Here is a 13,909-nt window from a genome sequence, read left to right as displayed (position 1 = left end):
GTCTCCCACAGCAACATGGTTAAGAGTCTATTACGAAGAACAACACAAATTGGGCTACAGGACACAGAGAAATCAACTGGGTAACTTCTTCTCTATTATTGGTTATGCTTGGGGATGGAGCCACATTCAATAATGGACTTAGTGTATTATCAAAAAAAAAAGGACATCAAGTTGGAAGGGAGACAGAGAACATTGTAGGGTAGAAGTAGCATGGATATGATCATATTTAATGGTACACATGTGTGAAATTCTCAAGAATAATCCTTCTAAGTTTAGGCATGTATGTGAAAATATGTAAGCAATTTGGAATTTTTTTTCAGGATTATAATTACATTATTTCTCTGTTCCAGCATGTTCTTTCAAATTCATAGCCCCCTATTCTTTTTGTTTTTTTAAGACAGGGTTTCTTTGTATAGCCCTGGCTGTCCTGAAACTCTCTCTCTGCAAACCAGGCTGGCCTCAAACTTACAGAGATCCACCTGCCTCTGACCACAGTGTGCTGGGATTACAGGTGCGCACCACTACCATTGGGCTATGGCTTCTCTTTTATTAGCTTTTATTACATATGCATCTATTGGTTATCCAACACCAAATGGAAACATAACATTACGCAAAGCAGGTTGTACATACAAGTGTGTGTACATGCACACACACACAAACGAATGATTTTTATACTGATCATCAGAGCTACCAGGGATAGCATTTTTTGCATTATCCAGTTAGCTTCCTAATGATTTTTGGGCCAAAGAAGGCAAAAGATGTGGTGCTAATTTCTGAGGAATGCTAAATCCAATACAGACAGTAGCAGCCCCTGGCGGCCCAAGGAGTGGAAACAGTGTGTCTGCAGTTGTTGGGTGGAAATATGTTTTGTTTGTTTGTTTTTTAAAGAACACGTATATATTTAGCTATTTCCCTCAGTTCTCAACCCAACACATTAACAAACAGATGCTTTAAAAAACGATGTGATGGTGAGAGGCTTTTAAGTTTGGTCAGGGAGAAGACTGAAGCTCATAATGGATTAACTAACACAGTATATAAAATAAATGCTTTTGTTTCATCATTTTAGAAAATACTATGACCAGTGGTGGTTAATACTGGGAATTTTCTGTCTCATATGTGTTGCTCAGGAAGAAACTAAATTTATAGAATTACCACTGAATTGATGACATTTTCTGTCTTCACTCTTGAATCGAGTTGGCAGATGTTTTTGAGAGAAAAATTCCATCTTATTACAAAACATATTAAGCAGGCTTTCCTGCCAGTCTGACAATGTTTATTGCTTGGACCAAATCAATCCCCTTAATAAGCCACAGTATATTATAGGAACTACATCATTTCATAGTTAAGGAAGCTGCTACATGAAAGAGTAAGTCCTCTGATATCTTAGGTTCTGCCTTCTTATGCATCAGAAAGGTACCAATAATCCACTATTTCATTATACCTTCTCAAAACCATTCAGCAAGTAAAACATACTTGACTAAGCTTATAGTTTTAGGCACACACACTATTTAAGCCTGTCTACGTATGTTAGATACTTGCACAAACTTGAAAAGAAATTGGTACTAGAAGCCAGAGAAGAAGAAAATGCAAATACTTGAGCATACAAGCTGGTCACTACTCAAAAATATTTGAATTTTACTGCATTATAGATCATTTGTCTGTTCAAAAATCAGGAGCACTCCACAATCTGGAGTACTTCTATTCCCAAGCATTCTGAATAAGGAAGACTTAGACTGTGTGAGGAAAATAAGGTTCTTCCAAAGACTAAAACAATAGTTGTTCCTAATTTGCACAAACTTAATTTTGTTGCTTAATTTTGTCACTGTGGTTACAGTGACAACAGTAAGCAAGACAGTATGACATTTGTCAGCCCTCACTAACATTGTCAACATGTTTAACTCAGAATACCAAAGTTATATTCTTTTTAGAAAGCTTCAGTTTTTCAAAGTTGGTGGTTTCTTAATAATTGCAAAAATTCAAATGAAAAAAAAGTGAAAGAAATTCAAATAAAGGCTTTGAAAAATCAGAAAATTAGACTACACCAAAGATCCTGAGTGTTATGAACAAAGTTTTGGATGGACTTCAGCAAGCGACCACACCACACACATTTGAGTGTCTTCGATGTCCAATGCCAGGTACTGCCAGGGCTCTATACGTACCTCTTTCACATTTAGACTTTTTCATTGATGGCCATGTAACTTTACTCCTTATCTCCATATTTGGTATCTCTTTTACTTTTTAAAAAATATTCCATGTTGTTTAACCCTATTTGCCATCAGCATAGTCCACACTTAGTCTTCCCTTAGGAAAAGATGTCCCAGTAGTCACAACCAAATGTTAGATGACCAGCATCAAGCCTACCTTTGTCTGTGTTCTACTTTTAGTCTGTAAGGTCTATGGAGAGATGTTCTTAATCCTGTTACAAAAAGCTCATTTGATATGTAAATAATTTTCACTTCTATGCTGAAGGCATGTCTCTCTAGTTCTCTCTACACCAGAGTCTTCTTGGTTTGCTCTTTTCAAAGATCAAGCTCCAGTAAGTGGGTTTAGTGTTGTTTCCTGATTCTCTCATAATGTACTTTGCACTACTGGAAAAAGTGTCTATCTATTCATTGTTAAGGATTAAAACACAGTGGGAAAAGGTAGAAAGCATACTCAAAGGTTTAGAGGATTACAGGGAGATCCAGGTAGAGAAATAAAATGAAAACTTACAATAGTAATAACAAAATCATGAAGCAGAAAAGCAAGAGCTATCTCAAAATAGCAAATGATAAAACAGGAAAAGGCTAACTACTTGTAATTGTTTTCAGAGGTTTTGGTAAGTGGCAGAGAAGGCAGCATTTCATCTGGGTAGAATCCAGATTAAGGGAAAGAAAGAAAACAAAGTTATATATTTGACAAAGTACCAAATGTGCATAAAGTAAAGCAAATGTGTAAAGCAAACACCATTAGGGTAAATGTGAGCAGATGTGTGAAATAGAAATAACTTTAGCTAAGGATAAAATATTTCCACTTCCACCCATAATTTTGGCATTGACAATACGGTTAAAAAGGAAAAACAAGATACTATTTTATATATTCAAGTAATAATGTATAAATCCAACAATAATAAATATTAATATATTAGTTAAATTAATTAATATAATGCTATTGACTTTTTTGAATTTTATCTTGGATGCTGGACTAGTAATATACTTTTCATTAATTTGTTTTAGTTAAAATGCAACCACACAGAAAAATCAAGCCATATACATTAGCAGTACAGAATTTATTCAAAGCAAGCAATTATACTTTGGGATTTTAATTAGTGGTTCTACCATGTCCTTCAAAATGTACTAAGAGTCTATTCTACAAATGTACATTGTGATGGATCTCTTCTAGGCACAGCACGCAGTGCATGGAATGAAACAGACTGTTTTTGGTCTCCAGAGAATTCATATTATCTTCATCAAATCTCCTTATCTATAAGTCTGAATCAATATCAATTATCCTATTAGGCCAGAACATACTGTCTCTATTCTTTAGAGCTGGTCAGAAATCTTTGTTTAAGGCTATCAAGGTGGCTCAGTGTGTAAAGGAGCTGGCTGTCTAGCCTGTAAACCTGAGTTTAATACCCAAAACCTACTTGGTAAAAGAGAATCTTCCCAATTTGTCCTCTAACCTATACATTCATAATGTGGCATGTGCGCAGTATGTGTACACATACTGAAGAAATTGCTCTGAGGTTAAGAGTTCTTGTTGTTCAAGCAGAGGACCTGGGTTCAATTCCCACCAACCACATGGTAGCTAACAACCATCTTTAACTACATTTCTGAAGGCTCTGATGCCTTCTGGTCTCTGGGGGTACTGCACATACATGGTACATATACAATACATGCAGCCAAAACATCCATACACATATAATTAAAATATAAATATGTCCTAAAAATAAATGTAATATTTTTAAAAAACTCAATCTTTATCCCAAACAGATGTGACTACACAATATCACATATCGTGGGTAAATTTTATCTAAGAATGAATGTTCTATAAGCAGGTGAGTCATCCTCTTTTCCATTATAGAACAAAGCCTTACTATTCATAAATATGTTGAAGTATTTCATCATACACATGCTATTACACACAATCCTAGGTGATTTTAAGAGAAAGAGTGCTAAGAAAATGTTATTAATGCAAAGAGCCACATATACACCTGTATGGTGTATATGAGTATTTTTATATGGGAACTTCATTTGGGGCAAATGGGACAAAAAAAAAAAAAGGCAATCTTCCTCTCCTCCCCCACAAATAAACACTTAAGATGAAAAATATAAGTAAAAATAGAGTATAAAATGTAGAAAAGAATTAAATGAAAAGTAAAAGACAAAACAAAAGAGACCAAATCTTAGTAATCTACAAAGCATCTTCAGAGAAGCAGAGAGGACGAGGTAAAGAAAACTTATATATATAAATATGGGGTATGGGAGGGATGGCCCAAGAAATGATAGCAAGAGAGAATGGAAAGATAAAGGGAGAGTGACTCTTCAAGTGTGCGTTCGAGATGCTTCTTACTTTGTACAAAGTACAAGCAAATAATGAAAAAAATAAACACACCAACAGGGCAAGTCACTGTGCTGCTTCTATTTCACATACACACATGAAGGCTCTTTATGATTTGTGTTCAAAAAGCCTTATAAAAGTCATTTTGGATTCTGGATATGAGAGGCACTCTGTCATAAGCAGTGGTTTAAGAATTGAATAATACGGCAAGACTCTAAGGACAAGAAATAGACTGAAAGGCCAGCATCACAACTTTGGTTTAGTTGTACAAAAATGTCATGTATCTACAGTAGGACAGAGTATTTAAGACACTCCAAATTAAGCAATTTCCCATAAGTAATACACAGTAAAATATTACAGTCTACCTAACTATTTTGACTCGTAACATTGAATATTCTGCATATTCCTGGTGAGGGCACAGTTTTCAGGGTCTTAAGAATTTACACTTGACTCTGATAAAAGACTGTTAAAGCTCATTTCTAAAACAGCAAAGAATGTGTCATGTCTTAAAAAAAGATAACAAATTAAAACTAATAATCAGTGTATTTTTCCTTCAAAAATAATATAAGATTTTTAATTAATAATCTTGAAGGACAAGTGTAAACCTGAGTCATGGTAAATATTCTGAAGTTAGTACAGCTCTACAGGGGAGAGTCGCTAACACTGTCAGCAGAGAAAGAGAACTATACTCAAGCTGAAGTGACACCTAGATCATGTAGCAAGTTGCAGGACAATCTGGCCTCCACAGGGAACCATGTTTCATCCCTAACCCCACGTATAAACATAAAATATTAATTTTTAAGTTTAAGTGTACTAAACTATTCAACTTCAAAGAACGTGTCAACTTACTATTTCCCCTCTCCAGGAGCATTTTTCTCATACTTAAATTATTTTTCCTTTTTAAATTATTATTATTACTTTGCAACTTATTCACTTTGTGTCCCAGCTGTAGACCCCTCCCTCATCTCCTCCTGGTCTCAATGTCCCTCCCTATTCCTCCCATATGCCTTTCTCCTAGTCCACTCATATGGGAGGTCCTGATGCTAGCCTATCAGGTCCCATCAGGACTGTCTAGATCCTCTTCCTCTGTGTGTACTCTTAAATTCTAACAAACAAATTATACACTTTGAAATTCTTGTGTTGTACAAGAATGTTCCAAAGTGCAAAGATGACTGTCTGCACCACTTCAGAACTCCGTGTCCTTGCGTGGCACTGCTGCAAAAACTGATTCCATGAAGCTGTGCTGAGGTGGAGGTGCTCACGCCATGTGACGCGAGCAAACGCCAATGACGCCCTCATCACACGCCTCTGAGCTTAATATCACCGGAGTATGAGTGGCTTTCCTCCTGGTGTTCCATAGCACTGTGGCTGGATGGTCACTCACAGCTGGTGAAATAGACCGCCCCAGGTGAAGACAGTTTTACATCTTGGCTTAGAATTACATTGTTATAGTTATTCTCATAAGACCTTAAAGTAATAATATGCTGGAGAAGTGTATTAAAAAGTTTTCTTCCTTTTGCATGTATTATTATAAGACTTTAGAAATTGCTCCTTGAAATAGCAAATAACAACAACAACAACAAAAAGACAACAGCATTTGTAATAGAGATTCTATAAACTGTCACATTGAATTAAGTGATATGTTTTATAACTTCAATTTTAAAAAATCCTATCTAGGCAGACAAATAACCACAGATAATGAATGTTTGCTAAAAACTAAAGAATCAACAGCTTCCAAAAGCAATAAAATATGATAAGAAATGAGATACTAAGAAAAGCAACAAAACAGCAAAGGGAATTAATGCTCTTCTTACCCTGATAAACAACTGCATCATTTCTTTCTCTTTTTGGGGGTTACGGTACTTCTCATAAAAATCACGGCGCCTCTTTGTTTCTCTGGAGAGCCTCTCTTTCCTTTCCCGCTTCTCTGCTGGCTCACCTTTGCCATCAGAAGAGGACTGTTTATGCATTTTTTTCTTTTCCACTTCAATATAGTTTTCATTTGGGTTCAGGACTATGACTCCATACCCTTCCTGTTTAAAAATGAAAAAAAAAAAAAAAAGAAAGAAAAGTGGTACAAAATAATATTAGAATTTATTTCAACCCATGAAGATGTTATTAAGACCTTAGGCAAGGTAAACTTAAAAAGTTTCAAGTTACTAAAATATTCTTTTAGAAAAGATTATGCATTAAATTTTTAAATGAAGTTTAAAAATGTCTTTTTTACATATACAAGTAGGCACATATTATCTATAAGAATAAAAATTCATGGACATAACTACCACAGAGAAAAATAAATTTTAAATAAAAAAATCTACTCATAGTGTGATTACAAGAAATTATCACACAAGAATACATTCACACATTATGCATATTTTGAGAAAATTATATCACCTATGCACCTTGAACCTTATTCTCTTTCTAGCCAGAAAGACTAAAAAAGGTAAAATAAACCAACACGAAGATGAATGACAACTCTTTATTCTTGAAATTTGCTTCATGTTTCAGGCCACAGTAACAGCCTATCTTGTTTAAGAACTAATGCCCTGTAACTATAAATTCCAAAGTTTAAAAACACAACTTTTGAGCTATTAGGGCTTTAGATTTTAAACATATATTTTCCTAAATTACTCATTTCTCAGAAGGCAAACATTTCTGCAGGTATAATTTAAGAACATTAGATATTTAGGCTAAATGGACAAATTAATCTAAACATTAGAGGCACAGCAACCACTACCAAGTTTAAGGAATAGACAAATTGTGATTGATGTCTTTTCTATTCAGTTCTATATTCTGAATGTCCTACTATGCTCTTGTAACAGTCCTTTAAGGTCATACCTAGAAATATAATGTATTATGACAAAAACTTAAGAGCAACAGAAAACAAAGTTTGTAGAATCTCCATGTTTACTATAAATAAATGTATACATTTATTTATATATACCAAACTATAACCATAGAAATATCTATATGAAGTTCAGAAATCAACTCTTTTTTAAAAAACAAAACCAAACATAACATATATTTAAAAACACTGACATTAGTGTTTAAACGTTAGTTAAAAAAAAAATCAATATTGACATAGAAACAAGTTCTTATTTTTAATAATGCTATACTGTGATTGTGGGGGTTTTAGTTTTAGTTTTTCCTAATAGTTAATCTGTGAAATAGTTGTAAATTTCATTGGAATTCTTTTCATTTTATGCCCAGTCACAGTATATTGTTGACAGAAACTATTACTGGCTTGGATTTTCAAGATTTCTGAAATTCTGGTTTTGTGATAGTACTATTAATTAAGATATAATCCTCTCATCCGTGTGGAAACTACTAATATATGCTAAGGTGATGAACAAAATACCACACACACTCTTCAACGGATCCTTCAATAAACTTTTACACAAATGCCTCTGTTATGAACCACTTAAAGTAGTTTTAAAAATTCAAACATTTTACTTCAAAGCAGGAGAGATTTTGCATGTTTTCTTTTTTAACTTTGTTAGCTCCTGAGTCAAAAGTTTTACCAACAAAAGACATTTTATTTGGGCCCGCTTTATTCTAGTCTGTATAGCTATTCAAATGTCTTGTAATTCATTGTGATCACTGTCAGGTAGACAGATTGTCACTTGGTGATTTTCTACAGATGGACACACTTGACTAGTTATTAAAGTTACATTTGAAGGAAGCTCCCTAACCCTCTTCCTTGTGGCTCTCACAACTTTTCACGCCCTTCTCAAGTTTCACCTATAACTTCTCCTCCCACCACAGTAAGTTGAAGAGCATTGTTACACTCTACTAAACATAGTGAAATGCAGACATTCAGTACCCTGTTCCTGCTATGAGGGACATAGTTAAAAAAGGTCACCACAGGCCAAAGAAAACTGCCTCCTCACTACATTTTGTACCGTGAGTATCATGTTTCTCGCCTGCTTTCTCTTTTCTCTCTCTCTCTCTCACACACACACACAGCTTTGTCATATGCAAGCAAAAATTAAGAAGCCCAAACAGAATTTTAAATTTTATAGAAGGTGGAAAGCATTGTGTACTAGAGTGCAGTGATGACAGAAATATTCAAACTCAGGACAACAAAGTGATAAATTATTGACTATATAAAATGAACATTATGTTATATAATCCATATAATGATATAACAAGGATGTGTAATAAGAACAACTATGAGCAAAGCTAACAGTCACTAGAAATACTAAGCTAAGACATAACTTAAACAGCAAAATATTATCTCCATACCATCAGACTCTTCTGAGCATTTTAACCTCGTTTTTGGAAATTAGATTAAAAAAAAAAAAAACGAGAAAAAAAAACTTAAGCCTAGCTGATTTCAAATGAATTCTAAAATGTAAAATGTCCCACATAAATAAGTATAAAAAATAGATACACATAAATCATCAAAAGTAGTATTTGTCTAAGTTATTGATTATGTAACTGAGAATTACATGATTCATTTATTCAATTTTCTAAAGGCATAATGTCAATTTTTCACTGAGGCATCAATAGAAGAAAAACAATACTATTTTTAAATCACCACAACATAAATGAATTAAAGAATTTTTAAAATTTAGAGGTAGACAATAAATGCTGAAACAGCGAAATTTTTGTTTTTAATTACCCAAATTATTTAGAAAATATTTATCCTTTGGATATTCAAATAGTCAATTTAATTTAAAAAATAGTGGTCACAAAATAATCACAATTATTTCCTGAAAAAAAGTTACAAACTTAACGACAATTTTGATAATTAAAAAACTAGCATTTGAATATAGTTTCATAATAAACTGATACAATGTTTGTATAGATCACAGTTTATAAAAAGTAGAATAATGCCACTACAGATATTTGCAACATCTTACCTACATTCTAACCACAGACAGATATAGCCAAATCTCACCAGTTTCTTCCTTTCTCTTTTACATACAATGTCATAAATACTTTTATATAAGATTCAAATTCTTTGGTAATGTCAACATTAATATATGGCAACCAAAGGTGTCAAAGAAAATAAAGTGAGACAAAGTAGAAACAAAATGTCAACAGCTAATTTTTTAAAAATAGAACCTACAAATTCTAGAATAGATAACAACTTAAAGTGTTCCTAATGATTGAATAACACACGGCAAGCTAAATAAAAAGATTGCCAATGTGACCTTTACTGAAGGTAAAGTTTTACAAAACTACAAAATAAAATTGGATAGTTACATTATAAAGATCAGTGTAATGTTATTCTTAACAAGGGAACCTCCTTAACATGGGCTTGGAATCCTGCACGCAACAGTGACGCTTTCTTTTTATATTTAATTGTTCCTTAAGTTCATGAAAGTCCCATAGGACGAGAAATTGCAGCATTCCAAACATACATGGAAAGCTCTTTTGTTACTTTTAACAAGATAAAATGATCAAACTGGTTATCAAAAAACGCAACTATGTAAGGCTTAGAACATCTTTTATGATTTACCCAAATCACTTTCAATATGCAACATTGCAGGAGACAAAGCAGACATAAAGTTGTTAACTCACTCTTAGCTTTGACTTGCAATCTAGATCAAGAAGGTTTTCAAGCAGGGCACAGATTACATGAAGTCCTACAAGAAATGGCTTGGCATTGTTGTGTTTATTTTTTTCCCTCCAGAATAACATTTTGGTAATCAACATTATCATATAAATGATGTATATCACTTTGGGTTTTTTTAGCATTATATTAAAATAAAGGATTATTTGAAAATACAAACACACACACACACACACAAAAAAGAGTTTTCAAGACAAATACTGGTTTTAAAAGGTTTAATTCTTCCAGCTCCATTTCTATGTTTGTGTGGTTTCATTTCCAGGTCTGTATTTACAAATTCTGAATTACAGGATTTTAATCTGACACTTTCAAAAGTTTAGTGTTAAAACATAGTATTTTTTTTTTAGCATAACTATTTGCTTTGATTAAAATAAAGCACACAGGACCCCAGAATCTCTTACTGTCAAGACTAAAAATGCACTTACTAATAAATAAGAATTTATCATTCAATCAGCAAACAATGGCATGCGCTGAAACAGACAGGTGATGTCAAGTTCAAAAAACACAGGAAACTTTGCTAGAGAAATTAAATCAGCACAGAAATAACCTAAAAATAACTGACAGAAGAGCCTACTTTCCACCCCAAATGAAACTATAAAAACTAAACATTTATCAAAGTTTGCGTACTAATTACCAATTATAAAGAGGATGGAAAACGGGGGCAAATTCTACAGCTTTTAAAATCTCTTATAGGAAGCTAAAAAATAAAAATCAGCTGAAAGTACTCAGCGCTGCATATTAACTTGCCAATACTGGAAGCCACATGTGACTAGAGAGGTCAAGGGCCACTCCAGAATCTTCTGACCCATGGAACTATCCATTTCGGTCTCCAGGCAAAGCTCTATAGGAGATCATCTTACATAGATATATCAATCATATTCTTCAAGTTCATCATTCTACCTGCTTCACTTGAGCAAAGACAGGATTCATCCTCATGGCAAATGAAAACTGAAGTGTGCTATATGTAAACTACCCACAGTTAAACGGTCAACTGTCCACTTGTCTGTGAAAGAGCTTATGTTTATTATTCTCTTCTTCACAAGAAAGATATGCATATGCCACTGTTGCAACATCCTAGGTGCAAAAGTGAGATGAGGTCATGACAACCCAACAGAAGTCAATAGTGAAGCGTTAAAGTAAACATAGCTGTTGGAGTTGCAGCTCAGCTTAGAAAACGCCCCCTCCACTACTTCAGCAATTTTCTCAACAAGTGACCTGGCACTGAAATGCCTGAAATGACACTTGACTTCTTATTGTGCTTCTTCTCAAGATGCATTAAGGTAACCACATCCTACAAATATTTTATAAAATATTCATCGGGATTATCCTCCATTGGCAGTTTCATGAATTTTCATATTGTATATGGGGTATAATAGATGTAATATGGACCAACATAGATTGCCCAGATAAGTTTCATACTTCAAATAGATCATCAAGTTAGTCAGTAAAGAAAACATGCCACAAAAAGTTTTCAGAGGACCACCTGTTGTCTATTATTTTTACATAGCACTTACTCATAAATCATAACACAGGGTAATTAATCAAGCTGTCAAAGAGAAGGTCAAAGGTTATATGGTAGAGTCAGAAGGTCATGCATGGGCTGATAGAGGTCAGGGTCACACTGCATTCCTCATTATCAAGTTGGGATGAGAGACGGCCCAAGCAAACAAAAGTGAAAGCAGATGGAGAAGTGAGTGAATAAGAAAAGAAAGAAAATTTCAGAAATTAAAAGAAAAATGAAAGACGACTGTCAACTGCCTCCAAATGGCGACTAGAAAAGAAATACAGAAATGTGCTTAAAAGAGCCCAAGAGCATAATGCAACAAGAGTTTTGTCAATTTACTAATTGAATATAACTTTTCTTGGCCATTTTATTAATGCATCCTAAGCATTTTCACAAATACATGTCTGTCATCACCATCTCTCTTCTAGCTTGTACGTTGAAAATTAATTGTGGTAAATCAGAGTTCCAAAGATGAAGTATGGTTTTCAAAAAAGGAAAAAGAAGAAACAACTTATAAGTTTTTCTTCTCCCTTTTAACACTGTTTCAAGGTTACAACAGATTCAAATAGTTTTAATCCACAAGGACAGAGAATTTCTTGAGCATGATACAAGGATGTGCACAAACATAAATGCATCATAAAAGTCATTTTGAATAACAAAACAGTTATAAAATATTCTATTATTACAGTGGCCTGAATTAGATGCAGAATACTGTGCAAAATTAGCTGTCACCCTTTGCTCAAAATCTTTGTTAATCTCATTTTGAATGTTTGCAGCTTTATCAACACATGCATCAATGTCAGCTCCTTGGTTACTGAACCGCTGTACTGGGAAGGAGATATAATTAAAATGTTTTGGCACAGAAAAGGTGAAATTGTATCTTCCCTTATTCCCCGAGGAGTCTGTAAAACATGAAGGATATATTGACAAACACACACCCTTGTCTCCAGTGCTGACATGTCAGGTCATCCAAGTGCTATTTTAAAAACTCACTTCACTCTTAACCATAATATCACCTGATATGTTTCTAACTTTTTCCCTTAGGTTTTAGAGCACTATGATACTTAAACCTCATAGATATTTCTTGTACTTGTCAATAATTTATCTATAGAAGCTTTCTAGTAATCTACTACTACCACAAAATACATAAAATTACTATTTACTATCAAGGACAGAAATAAGATTTAATGCTACGGCTTTATAGAAATTTTGTGATGTTTTGCTGCTTATAAAAAAACACAAATAGACATGCACCCACACTGAAACGAAAGCAAATAAGAGTTCTAACTGGTGACCAGTTGATGACAGACTTGAGTCCCTAAAGAGATATCAGGAACCCTACAGACACATCTTTAATAAATGGTCCAAAGCACAGTTTGGTCTTCAAATTCATAAGCTTACTCCTCTGCATGTTAGTTAAGATATTATATTGTAGTTCAATGTTCTCTTAGATTCCTATAAAATGCATCATAACACAGATAATAGATATCAGCTGTCCTGCAGTCCTAGTGGCACACAGCCTCTCAGATATTACCCTCTGACCCAACCACACACTGCATAAACATGTGCTTCAGCTGGTGACAAACCTGCTGAAGAACTAGTACATACAAATCATTGTACCTTAAGACACACCATCTTCTCCTCTCCCTTCCAATTAGACTATCACTTTTGAGATAATTCATTGCTCAGAAATATGTTGTGCTTTCCTTGCCTATATTTCACTTGCAAAGGATGAGGACTTCATAAAGAAATTCAAGTATTCAGTGAAGTGATAATGTATTAAAAGATGATTTTATACAAGTATTTAATAAGCACCTACTATCTAGATACACGTGTATACATACACACTCACGATGTAGAGTATATAGGTAAGAGTGTACTGATATACTAAAGACTCCCTGTTCATTTTAAGAAATTTCTATTCAGTAGAAAATTTTGAATTAAGAACTAAGTACCGATCTCTGAAAAGACTATAAGAAACTATCTTATTTTTAAAGAAAGAGAAGGAAGTAAGAAGGAAAAGTATAATATTAAAAAGTCTCTACCTAAATACATTTTAGGTAACAGTTAACTCTAAATGATAAGCTGTGTTTGTGTTTGTCATAATAGTATGTAAATATACTCCTTAACAAAGAAAATGTACTGTTTAAGATGTCTATTTGTATGCATTTGCATATTATATGAGTAGCATCATTTAATAATGTAAGAGAAATGCTTTTACACATGTTTATTTCCTAGTAAACAGGTGCAACTGAGTACAGCTATGAATTTTCCTTCCCACAGTA

The 13,909-nt window shown here is 33.7% G+C and overlaps 1 protein-coding gene across 3 annotated transcripts in view; it reads right to left on the bottom strand.

Moving 5' to 3' along the window:
• Positions 1 to 13,909, bottom strand: part of Fam172a (family with sequence similarity 172 member A) — a 440,570-nt gene that overhangs the window by 229,724 nt on the left and 196,937 nt on the right. For all 3 annotated transcript variants that reach the window (XM_055604043.1, XM_055604046.1, XM_055604045.1), the window contains one exon: positions 6,354 to 6,572. In XM_055604043.1, coding sequence (XP_055460018.1) covers positions 6,354 to 6,572 — 219 coding nt within the window. The remainder of the gene's footprint in view (positions 1 to 6,353; positions 6,573 to 13,909) is intronic.

This window comes from Psammomys obesus, unplaced genomic scaffold, assembly GCF_907164565.1.
Source record: "Psammomys obesus unplaced genomic scaffold, mPsaObe1.curated_primary_1811, whole genome shotgun sequence".
Lineage (NCBI taxonomy): Eukaryota > Metazoa > Chordata > Mammalia > Rodentia > Muridae > Psammomys > Psammomys obesus.
The sequence above is the reverse complement of the archived record's forward strand: the minus strand, read 5'-3'. Positions and strand labels throughout refer to the sequence as shown.